We start from the raw sequence: 13,127 nt of genomic DNA, 5'->3' as shown, positions 1-13,127 counted from the left end.
TGCCATAAAACAATTGTGATTGCTATAAATCTGAAACAAGAACAGAAAATGCTCGATATGCACAGGATGGCAGACAGCAACTAAAAATAAAACAGGCTAGCATTTGACGTCAATGGATGAATGAGCCCCACCTAAATTATGACCCTATCCCCCTCTTCCAGATACTGATGATCTGTTCCATTTCTAGCATTTTCTTTTTTTAATTCTAATAACCTGAAGTTCAACTCCATTGTATCATTCTGAAACAAAACACTAACGGTGTACCATGACCCACAAAGGGCAATAGCTATTTCACACCATTAGAGAGATGTAACTGATTACATATAGCTTTATATTAAGCAAGGCAGTAATGTAGTGGTAATGTCACTGGACGATTAATCTGGGACCCCAGGTAATGTTCTGAGGACACAAGTTTGAATCCCACCATGGCAGATGGTAAAATTTGAATCCAGTGGTGATGACTTTCAAAGCAATTGACCTGAGATTTGCAGAATTAAGGCAATATTTTAGCAATAATAAATCCCATGATTAGAAAATAGTGAATAAAACATTGAGAATAAATTAGAAACACTAATGATTGCTGGCCTTAAAACTTGTTTCTCAATCCAGAGACAGTATTGACACCACTCGAAAAGGTTTATTCAGAGCATGACAATGTTTTACATTAAAATAATAAGTTGAACCTGTAACATGCAGCAGAATAGCTGTTCTATTATTCCTACAATACAAATATGGTTCTTACTTTTCTTGACTCAAATTTTTTTTTGGTTTTACTCATGTTAATGCAAACTAACTGAAAAAGCTGTCAATCTTCTCAGTTGTTCCCACCTTTATGATTTGTGTACGAAACTCTATAAGTCTTTGTTCCTGCCACACCCACATCCCACCAAATCCCCAACAATTAAAGTGAGAATATTGAATTTGTGACCACAAAAAATGTTTAAGTCAAAGAGGATGACGACATGGTTGAAGCATTTGTAACTATAGCCAAAAGTGTGAAGTGGATAATCCAATGCAACCTTCTCCTGAGTTCCCCGATATCACAGATACCAGTCTTTAATCAATTTGATTCAATACACTTAATATCAGGAATAGTGGATACAGCAAGGACTGAGGCCTGACAATATCTCAGCCTTGTACTTGTACAAGGAGGACTTGTACTCCAGAATTGGCATTACACCTTGTCAAGCTGCTCTACTTCAACCTAAACACTGGCTTCTACCCAACATGTGGTAAGTTGCCAGGTACATTCTACCAAGAAAAAGCAAGATAAATCTAGTCCAGCCAAGTAACATTCCATCAATCTAGTCTCAACAGTGCTATTAAGTAACACTTACACAGCAATAACCTGCTCACCATAGCTGAGTTTGGTTCTGCCAAGGCCAGTTGGCTTCTGATCTCGATATAGGTTTGGACAAAAGAACTGAACTTATGGTGAGATGCAAACGACTGCCCTTGACACCAAGGCAGCGTTGACCAACAGTATCATCAAGGAACCCCAGCAAAATTGAAGTCAATGGGAATCACAAGAAAACTTTCCACCCTTTGGAAGCTTACTTAGCACAAATGATCATGATGCTTGTTGTTGTAGTAAAGTCAATCATCTCAGCCTCAGGACAAATTGCTGCAGGAGTTTCTCAGGGCAGAGTCCTGCGCCCAACCTCCTTTAGATTCTTCAATTAGAAGTTGGTCTGTTGGCTGATGATTGCAAAGTGTTCAGTACCATTCACAACTACTAAGATATTGATGTAGTTTACGTTCATAAGCAATAAGACCAGAATGTAATTCAAACTTGAGCTGGTAAGTGGCAAGGGACTTTGCGCCAGGCAGGATCTCCAAAAGGCAGAATCTACTATCTCACTGTGACATTCAATGGGATGACCATCACTGGTTAGCAGCCTTGGAATGACCATTGACCAGGAATAAAACTGGACTAGCTATATAATGTAATTCAGGGCCACAGGACATGAATACAGAAAACCATTAAAATATAAGCTAGCAAAAGCAGCAGTATGCGAAGGTGAATGGTGGGCATGTTAATAGAAATAGGACTGAAGTCATAGAAGGTGGACCTTAAGAAAAAGTTGAACTAGGAGAGGGCACAAGGGAGTGGAGGGGATGGGGAGAGACTAGAGAAAGATGTGAGTTCAGGGCTAGGGCACTCAGGATCATAAGAGGAAGTCTGACACAGTGGGTTATTGGAAGATCTGGAAGCAGCAGAGGCAGTTGATCAAATGGCCTGAATAAAATAGAATTTATCAACTTACGTCTTCCAGACAAATTACTTTTCTCTCTCCAACAATTGGTCTTGGTGAACCCAGCAGGGTGGCTTTGTGTTGCTATTGGCTGTGTGAATAGACCTGGCACAGATAACTAGCCCTGATTTTAGCAGGATCTGATCTCTAACACAACACTGATTTCATATCTTGTTATTGTACTCGAATGCCCAATGTTTCCAATGTTAACACGGCTGGATTAAACAAAGTGTTATGTTGGAACTGCAGGCCACTTCATTTGTCTTGGGTAACTGTGTGCAGAACGTATGTCCAGTTACTCTAGGTTGAATTCAAAGAGAGATACAAAGAAAATCAATGGGCTAAAAATATACAGTAAGAGAACTGAGCAAAGGCGAAACAGGTTGGAACTCTACTCACTATAGTTTAGAAGAATGAGAAATGATCTCATTGAAACATATAGAATTCTTACAAGTTTTGACAGAGTAAATGTTGAGACGATGTTTCCCCTCATGGGAGTCAGAGGGCACAGTATCAGAAAAAAGGGATGCCAATTTAAGACTAAGAGAGAAGGAACTTCTTCTTTCAAAGCCATGGGGGCAGAGTCTTTGTGAATATTTAAGGGTTATGTAGATGCTTGACAGTAGGGGTATCAAGGGTTACAAGGAAATGCAGCAGAGTGGATATGAGGAATGAGGATCCAACAATCAGTCATGATCCTGTTGAATGGTGGAACAGGCTCGAGGGGCAGAATGGTCTACTCTTGTTCCTAATTCTTATGGTCTTAAATACAGAAAGGAAGTACAAAAAGAAGCATATAGGGATAAAGATTAATACAATTTGTAACAACTAAATTAGAAAAAGAGAGTTCTCAGGAACAATATGGCCCTCTTAAATTGATGGTGGTGACACCAGTCATGAAACAATGTGGTTGTACCCACTGAGCCAAGAAGCAGAGTCTAGGTGGCTATGGGCCAGCAAGTGTCAGGGTGTGGTGGACGGATGGATGAATGAATTATTTTATCATTACAGCAAGAAAAACAGTAAAATACAGTGAAAAGCTTTTCCACTGTTGCCACAATCTGGTGCCATTTTGAATAGTTTAAGAATAAGAAAAAAATAGAATGATATAGCTTAAACAGAGTCCATCAGTCCTGAGCCAGCTCATTACCAACAACAGCTGTGTCGCTATCCCTCCTCTAATGCCTCACTACTGTCTACGCCAGACCCAACCAACATCAAAGTCGCCGCTCTTTGGGTGCCATCTTTCGTCGCTAGGCCAATTCTCCTCCACCACCACCTCACCAACGCTTACACTGTACCCACCAATGTCAGAGTCACATCTCTCGTCGCAGGGCCCACCTGAATGTCGCCGTGATGTCCTTCCGTCTCTGCTTTGCTACCACCAGCGCTAGAGGCGAGACAATAGCCTAGTGGTGTTATCACCAGGCTATTTGTCCAGAGACCCAGCTAATGTTCTGGGGACCTGGGTTCAAATCCCGCCATGGAAGACGGTGGAATCTAAATTCAATAAAAATCTGGAATTAAGAGTCTAATAATGACCATGAAACCATTGTCAATTGTCAGGAAAAACCCATCTGGTTCGCTAATGTCCTTTAGGGAAGGAAATCTGTCATCCTTACCTGATCTGGCCTACATGTGATTCCAGACCCACAGCAATGTGGTTGACTCTTAATTGCCCCTAAGGGATGGGCAATAAATGCTGGCCTAGCCAGCAATGCCCACATCCCACGAGTGAATAAAAAGGACCCAACCAACGATGAAGTCACTGATCCTCAGGTGCCATCTTTTGCCATTAGTCCTACCTTGCCAATGTCATCTCCACCGATGTAACAGCCACCGATTCCAATGCCAGATCCCGTGTCCATCCCGGAAAAGTAAGTAGGGGCTCACTTGCAGCTGCCATGAGGTCCACAGTGGGTTCACTTGAGTGAAAGAAAAGCAGTCAGAGTGGACAAGCCCCGGGTCAGGAGCTGTACTCCGCCACCATCTTGAACTTTGATTCCCTGGTCTTCATACTCTCATATCTCTAGCCCTGTCACCCAACCCTATAGTGTCTCATAACCTGACGCCCCCACACACACCTCATACCATTCAAGTCAATTCAAGCCTCCCATCATTTCCCTATGCCCTTTCACACCTTCCCTGTCACCTCCATGGCTACTTTCCAGTATTTACCATGGGAAGACCTCAGAATCACATTGAGATTTTAAAAAACTTTGAATAATCAAATACAATTTTCAGTTTTACAGATTAATATTGAAAATCTCTCACATTTATTAAATCCATTCAAAACCTTTAAATGTCAAGCAGTTACATCCCTTATAAAACCCTATATCAAAGACAGCCGATCATTTAACAGCTTCTTTAAATTGTCAAACTGAGAACACCCCACCTGAGAGAATTGTATCATTTGGAACTCAGCCAACCATTCATAATAACAAAATGATAGTTCTCGGGGTAGCATTAAAGAAAAACACTATAGAAGCTGCAAAACAAAATGCTACTGTCTTTTCTCAATGATACCTGTGAGTCAAACAGTCCAGCAAAAGAGTTTTGTTTTAATTCTCTCTGATAGCTACGGACTGTTTTCTTAGAGTGGGGTACTTACAAAACACTAATAGGTCTTGCCTACAAATTTTAAAGGTCTGTGGACTTTCCTAACTCTGCAAAATCCAGTTACTTTTGCAAACTTTGGTCCATCACCATTGAATTCATTCCTCTCCCTTGTAGCTGGCTTAGGCTAAACCTAATTGTTCATATCTTTCATATTATGTTTGATCCCAAGATGAGGTTCTGGCCACATATCCATAGCATCAAAGGCCACCTATTCCCACCCCTATAACATATTATTTAATTGAAGACAGTTCAGAGGTTCACTTGGACGATCCTTGATATGGAGGGATTACCTAATGAGCAATGGTTAAACTGGCTGGGACTCATTTGAATTTAGAAAAAAGACAGGTGATCAAATTGAACATGTAAGATTCTTAAGAGACTTGACAGGTTAAATACTGGGAGGATATTTCCCCTCATGGGAGGACCTAGCAGCAGAGGGCATAATCTCAGAATAAAGGGACACCAATTTAACGCTGAGATGAGGTGGAATTTCTTCTGTCAGGGTTGAGAGTCTTTGGAACTCCTTTCCACAAGCAACCGTAGTGGCACAGTCCTATATATTTGAGGCTGAGATAGATAGATTCTTCATCGATAAGGGAATCAAGGGTTACAGGGAAATGGGCAGGAAAGTAAATGTGAGGAATGTTGGATTAGTTAAGATCCTATCAAATGGCACAGCAGGCTCAAGGAGCCATACAGCCTACTCCAGTTCCTATTTCTTCTGGTTTTATCTTCGTTCAGTTCACCTGCTGCTGCATTTTTCATCCATGCCCCTGTCACCTCTATACTTGACTATTCCAATGCAATCCTGTTGAACATCCCACATTCACCCACCTGTAAGTTTGAGGTTAACTTTAAAAATGCTTTTAAATAATGCAAGGGTAATGGGCAATCATTTATTGAGGTCAGCATCCACGAGTGAATAAAAAGGACCCAACGAACAATGAAGTTACTGATCCTCAGGTGTCATCTTTTGTCATAAGGCCTACATGCCTACTAGGCCAGCATTTATTGTCCATCCCTAATTGCTCTTGAGAAGGTGATCACAGTGAGATGCCTTTTTAAATTACTAGATTCCAAGGAAGCTGTAGGGAGTTTCAGGATTTTGACTCCATGAGGATGAAGGAATGGTGATATGAGTCCGAGTCAGGATGTCTCTGGTTTGGAAGGGGACTTGCTGGTAGTAGTGCTCTCAATTTCTACTAATGGATATTATTAAATATAATTTCCACGGACATTCCATTATTTTAATCTTGGGATGTGGATATTACCAATCCATCTCTAATTTCTTGAGTAGACAGCGGCAAGTTGCCTTCTTGAATACAAGTGGCTCACTTGGAAATTTGAGAGAGTCAGACAGGGTAAGAACAGCAGATTTCCTTCCTTCAAGAATAATAGTTATAGGTTTTTAAAATAGACCAGTTTCATAATCTACTACAGATATCAGGTTTTTATTCCCAACCTGCCATAATCAGATTCAAACTCGTGTCTTCAAAACATTAGTGTAGGCTTCAGATTACTAGTTCAGTAACATAAACAGTATGCTACAGTGCCATTGAGTTATAACTGGGGTTAAAATTTGAAGTCTAAAGAAATTCTTCCTGTACACGGTTTCTTACCAGTGCTCCATATCATTGCAAAAAAGAGCCTCTTCAGTTGTTAATTGTGTAACAAAATTTTGCACTGTTTTACCTTATTTTTATTGTCTAAAAGGACTTTAAATCCTTGTTCTTGTTCCTCTTTGCTTCCACCGTGTAGTCTGTCTACTTCTTCCAGAAGGGCACGTATTTCATTCTGATCTACTTCTGGCGACATCAAGTAGTGCATTGCCCCAGACTCTGGTTCTGGTTCCAGAGCAGGGGAGAAATTAAGAACCTGCACCAAACTGCTGTCCTGTTCTTCATCCTTCTCCAGCTCTATGTCAGTGTGTGCTGCAGTATAACTGAAAATAAATGTACAATATCTTATAAATTTCAGTGGTGTCACCTAAAGATCAGTTGGTGAATGTAAGTTTTTTTCATAAATGAGACAGCAATGGAGTTGGGAGAGACTTTAGAAACTTGACTGACAGAGCCATTTAAAAGCCAAAACATATACTACATTGTGATGGTTGATAGAAAAGAAAGGATTATAAATGTTGATACAAAAATGTGATCACTAATTTGGACAGCAGGAGTTAACATTTGTGGATATGCAGCGTGATCTATGCAAAATGTTCAAACAATAATTTGATGGAATGCTTGAGAGTGATATTCAGACAAACTTGACTGAGGTGATCATACAATGTTAAACCCTTAGGATGTCCTTACAAACATAAGCTGAGTTCAGAACCATTTTTTTCTAAATAGAGAGAAGTGTGCAGTGGGGACTTCCAGGGATTGATATTAGAACTACTGTTCTTTTAGTACAAATAAATGTTCCAGACTTGGGTGAAAAGAGCACAATATGTGGATCACAACAGACTATAACAGGATGTAGACAGGCTGACAAAATAGGCAGATGCATAATTGATGCAATATCGTGCAGAGAAATGTGATGTAGTGCACTTTGGGAAGAACAGGATAGAGAGGTATGGTTGCCAATGCAGAAGGAATTGTTGATGCACATTCACCAAAGTGGAAAAACAACTTGATATAGGGAAAAATGCTTGGGTATTTGCTTTTATAAAATAGCAGATTAAATACAAAATAAAGGAAGTCATGCTATTCCTTTGCAAATCACTGGTTCAACCTCAGCAGGAGTATTGTATGACACTTAGGAAAGGACCATCATGCCTATGGACAAGATTCAGCAAGATGATACCACAGATGATGGACTACAGTTATGAAGAGAAATGAGAAAGGATGAGATTATTCAGTTTAGAGTAGAAAAAATTACAGATAAATTTAATTGACACGTTTAACTACGTGCAAAGTTTTCAAGTAAGTGGGAGAAACATTTTTTCTACCAAATGGGTCCATAGCCAGAGATCACAGAGTTAAATAGTTAACAGGATGAATGCAAAATGAAGAGCTTTGAATATTGCTGACAAAAAGATATTTTGTCAAAGCTTTTAATTTTACACTCATTAGGACTCAAGAGTGCAGCTGCAAATCAATCAGCACTGTCCTGTCAGTGCATAAATATTAGTTTCCTCTTACATTAGTATTCTTATGAATTGTCCTGATGAATGCAAGACTTCTTCAATAATCTTCAATCATGTGTCAATTTTCAACAAAACTCTATACGCAGACTGTTAAGATTTGGAATGCATTATTTGAAAAGGTTGGAAAAGCAAATTTCCTGAGGGAATTTCAAAAGAAAATGAAACGTTTGCTTTCATAGGTTTTGGCAAAAAATGAGACTAAATTGGTCTGCTCTTTCAAAGAACCTTTGTAGAAACACTGAATGGCAGTCTTTGGTACAGCAGAATTCTATGATTCTAAATAAATTCTCTTTTTCTCACCTATCTTGATCAAATTCAGGCATTAGAAAAAAGGTATGATCAATAAATTTCTCACCAGATTTTGAGTGTCAGCAATATTGAAGCTGAGTGTTGAAGCATGATAATGGGAGGAGAACAGATTACAGTCTGTTAGAATACCTGCTTCTGGAGTCTAAAATTACCCCTGGAGCAATAATTGAAGAACACTCCAGCTGAGACTCTTGTTTTATCCACATAAAATCAGTATCCTGAAAATTCTTGTGCCAGGGCGTGCACGTTAGTTACCTCACTTATTTTACAGCCAACCCAATTTGGAATTAAAGTAGAAAGAACAGGACTGACAACTGCTGACTGACCTGCTGAGAAAGGAGGAACTATAAATGTTCTGGGAATGGCATGCCCTTCACCAACTACTGAATGAAAGATTACACATCCAAAATAAAATCTATCTGTTCGCTTTATGGATGCTAAATTACCTGGTGTATTTCCTGTTTTATTTCATATTTCCCTTCTACATGGTTTTTCATTTTAGTTAAACTTCATTTAGCAATGTTCCAAGCTACGATACCACACCAGGATTGCTCTCTATTACTGATAGCCTCCATATCTTTGCAACCTATTTACCTCAGAACATTGCCATTCATTTTTTTTTAAAGTAGAATAAAGTAAAACACTTAATACAGTCTCCTTCATACAAAGAATGCATTATGAAGATCTGTGGAATATGACTTAAATCCTACAAATGAGCAACAAACTAGAAATTAAGTCATGGGCCAGCATCACCAGTGATAAGTTGATGTTATGAGTGCCCTCGGACAGTGATTGTCTCATTCATTAAACCTTAGTATGATATTTATTTAAACAGTCTCGTTCTTTAACTCAAATAGTGGATGAAGGAATTTCCTAGCTTAATAATACAGATTGTAATTTCTAGGCTCACATTCCATTGTAGTTTATGTTCTGTCCACTTAAAAATACTAAACGTACTAATTTTATAACGTGATACTTTGAACATACTTTTCCTTAACAAGATCTGAATGGAAAAGGTTTAAATGATGCAATCTGAAAAATAGTTCATGATCACACTATCAAGTGTGAACAATAACTGAATTAACTTTCCAAAATATAAGGGTGACTGAAATATTGTCATAAAGCTAGAGTGTATGGGGTGCTTTCTTAGCTTATAGAACCAGAGCTTATTCAGTCCAGAGGTTGTACCAGTTCTTTTCAAGAACAATCCATTTAGTCACAAACCCTAATGCTTTCTTCTTATCCTTGATATTTTCTCCTTCAATTATTTATTCACTATCCTTTTGAACACCACTACTGAAGCTATTGAGCAATTCATTCCAAATCCTAACTGGTCTTCGTAAATAAAACTCATTCATGATGTCAACTCTATTTCTTTTGCAGTGAATCTGTGATCTCTAGTTATTAACCCTTTAGCTTTGGAAACTTTTTTTTAATATACTCTTTCTAAACTCTTCATGATATTAAAGGCTTCTCTTAAATCTCCTCGGCTGCTCTGCTGTAAGGAGAACACCAGCAGCTTATTGCCTCCCCAAACTAACCAAGTATTTATTATCCTCATTTTTAGATCAATTCTAGTAAATGTCTTGATGTGGAGGTGCCAGTGTTGGACTAAGGTGGACAAGGTCAGAAATCACACAACACCAGGTTATAGTCCAACAGGTTTATTTGAAAACACAAGCTTTCAGAGCCTCACTCCCTCTTCAGATGTTAGTGAGAGAGATGGTATCAGACACAGAATTTATAAGTAAAAGATCAGAGGGTCACACCACTGATGAGGATGTACTAAACAAACCTAAGATGCTGTTAAATCTTTAATCAGTTAGAAGGTTTTAATTGATTAATATGTATATCTAAATCCCCAAATTCCTTTTAAGTCACTGCCCTGAGTTAAAGAAAAGGTGACATTTTAGATCAGACAATACATGTTAGGTGTGAGGCCTTGTTTAGAATCTGTTTGTGTTTTGGTTTGGAGTCAGACTGGTTTTATTTCTAAATTGACTGTCAATAAAATTGTGTGCTTTTTGAACAAAGTAGAACATATCTGCAAATACAAATTCACCCCACAGATTTACGTGTGTGTGTGTGTGTGTGTGTGTGTGTGTGTGAGAGAGAGAGAGGGGGAAGAGATGGTGAGTGTGCATGTGTGGCGGGGAGAGAGAGAGAGGGAAAGTGTGTGTGTGGGAGAGACAGTGTGAGAGTGATAGTGACACTGAATTTGAGAGAGGGAGTGTGTGGGTGAGAGAGAGGGGGGGATAGAGAGAGAGAGGAAGCGAGAGAAAGAAAGAGAGGGGGAGAGGGTGAGAGGGGAATTGAGCAAGACAGAGAGCGAACGAGAAAGAGAGCGAGCAAGAGAGTGAGCGAGCGAGAGAGTGGGCGAACGAGAGAGTGGGCGAACGAGAGAGTGGGTGAGTGAGTGAGTGAGAGATAGATAGAGAGAGTGATAGAGAGAGAGTGAGTGATAGAGAGTGAGTGATAGAGTGAGTGAGTGATAGTGAGTGAGTGATAGAGTGAGTGAGTGATAGAGAGAAAGTGAGTGATAGAATGAGTGATAGAGAGAAAGAGAGAGAGAAAGAGTGAGTGAGTGAGAGAGGGAGTGAGTGTGTGTGTGTGCATGAAAGAGAGAGAGAGAGAGTGAGAGTGAGAGAGAGAGAGACTGAATGAGAGAGAGAGATTGAGAGAGAGAGTGTTTATGCATGTCTTCCAAGGGCTAATTTGCATGAATAATCTTGATATTGAGTTTTACAACTCTCAGTGCACTTTCATTTCACCATTAAAATCCCATTTACAGATGTCCCCACAGTTCAACTGGTAAGAATACTGTCTTAATTAGAACTGAACAGTCAATGCAACTCTAGGTTTGATTACAGTACTGTGCTGGGTGAGTTGATATGAGCTAAATAGGAATGGCATAAGTGATCTCCATGATCTTGGATTGTGAAAAGGAAAAGCAAAGAAAGATCCTGTACTCTACGGCTACTGAAAAATCAAAGTTGAAAAGTGCATGACAAAGTTGAGAACAGAAGCAGTGGCACCCGCAGTTCCAAAGCATACCAACAATCATTTCCACAACTGGTGGAGAATAATTACTTGATTGGTACAGTCTTTGCCTCATGACAATTCAGTCTCCAAAGAGAGTTTCAGAGAACATGGGAAGTGCTTTTACATGGAGTAAAACAGAAATATTGTCCCATTTAATCAAACTACTTTGATACCCATTTATATGCTGAAAATGATAAGCAGTTTAACATGAACTGGTGCACAAACAAGTTAGATAATGGCATTCAAATAGCCAGAAATATTTGCAAGTATTTAGTTCCTAGTGGAATTTTAAACTCAATGACTCATTATTTTCTGCTTCACGAGGTTTAGAGTTCGTGACTCTTCAGCTCCCATGAAACAGTTCATCAATTAAAAATGTAAAGGATGAGAACATTTATTGAGCACTGTATCTGCTCATGTCACGGTCTGTTTAAACATTTCACAAGATAAACATTGTCAACGATAGGGGAATTATAATGCTATAACATTAAATTCAATGTATTACCCAGCTGCTGGCTGATATTGAAGAAATGGAGACTCAGCATCCAGCCCAGTCCTGTCATCCGTAAATGATTCAGCCGCAAAAGCAAGCATGGAAGAATCTAACTCTGCCAGGATTTCTACTTGCCTGTGAATTACAAAGGAAACACACTTTCAATCCTTACCAAAAGCTCAATAATCAACATTCGAGGAGACAAAGAAAAGTTTAAGTGGATGCCTTGCCACAACATAAAATATAAATAATTATTATTAATCAAAATTCTAACTACTGGATATTTGTCGCTATCAAATTGAAAGCTTTGGAAAGGAGCTGTCCTGCTCTGTTTTGCCTTGAAAGGAATTTGGATTATCCACATTCAACTTCATTTCTTATATTAAGAGTGTGTTTCAACAGATAAAATCAGTACTTTAATTTACTATGCATGACTTTAGTGCTCATACCGTCACACCCATTGCCTGATATGTGGTGATCCACAGGTTAAACCACCAGTCATCTCTCTCCAATGAGAGAGCAGCCCTACGGTCTAATAAGACTATGGAGACATGACCTTTACTTATTTACATACAGCGTACAATGAAATTTATATGTATTAATATTGTTCTTGAACTTTGGGTTTCAAATAAGCAGATATATTGTTTACTTTTATGAAGGAAATACGTCAGTGTGTCTTTCTTGAAGAGTGACTTGCCTCCAGCATTTGTCGCAAAAAAACATGTATACACATATACACTTGTATTCATGTGCACTAACACATATACTTGTATGTGTAAGTATAAGCAAGTACATACACTTCTATATTTATGTATACACATTGATAAGCACTATCATACACATACAGGTGCATACATAAATACTTGTATGTACATTTACGTCACTACTTTTATCTATCTATGCACTTAGTACCAGTCCCTGTGGAGGCTTGGGTTTGTATCCCACTGCTGCTACCAAGGGAGTCGGGTGGCCCAGTTAGCTGGACAACTGGTTTACAATGTACAGCGACACTAACAGCATAAGTTCAATTCTCACACAGGCTAAGGAATCTCCTTCTCAACCTCTCCTGTTGCCTGCCATGTGATAACCCTCAGATTAAACTATCAGTCATCTCTCTGTAATGAGAGAGGAGCCCTACAGTCTGATGAGCCGATGAAGACTTGATCTTTATGCATTTACATACAGGATATGATGAAATTTATATTTTGATATTGTTCTTGAACATTGGGTTTCAAAATAGAAGCAAAATAGATTACTTCTACGA

At 39.0% G+C, this 13,127-nt stretch overlaps 1 protein-coding gene across 2 annotated transcripts in view; it reads right to left on the bottom strand.

Moving 5' to 3' along the window:
• LOC109914725 (regulator of microtubule dynamics protein 3-like) overlaps positions 1-13,127 on the bottom strand; it is a 69,362-nt gene that overhangs the window by 49,358 nt on the left and 6,877 nt on the right. For both annotated transcript variants that reach the window (XM_048618308.1, XM_048618307.1), the window contains exons 2-3: positions 11,876-11,998; positions 6,567-6,816 (exon numbers count right to left, since the gene is read on the bottom strand). In XM_048618308.1, coding sequence (XP_048474265.1) covers positions 6,567-6,816; positions 11,876-11,998 — 373 coding nt within the window. The remainder of the gene's footprint in view (positions 1-6,566; positions 6,817-11,875; positions 11,999-13,127) is intronic.

Source organism: Rhincodon typus, chromosome 39 (genome assembly GCF_021869965.1).
Source record: "Rhincodon typus isolate 14 chromosome 39, sRhiTyp1.1, whole genome shotgun sequence".
Taxonomy (NCBI): Eukaryota; Metazoa; Chordata; class Chondrichthyes; order Orectolobiformes; family Rhincodontidae; genus Rhincodon; species Rhincodon typus.
The sequence above is the reverse complement of the archived record's forward strand: the minus strand, read 5'-3'. Positions and strand labels throughout refer to the sequence as shown.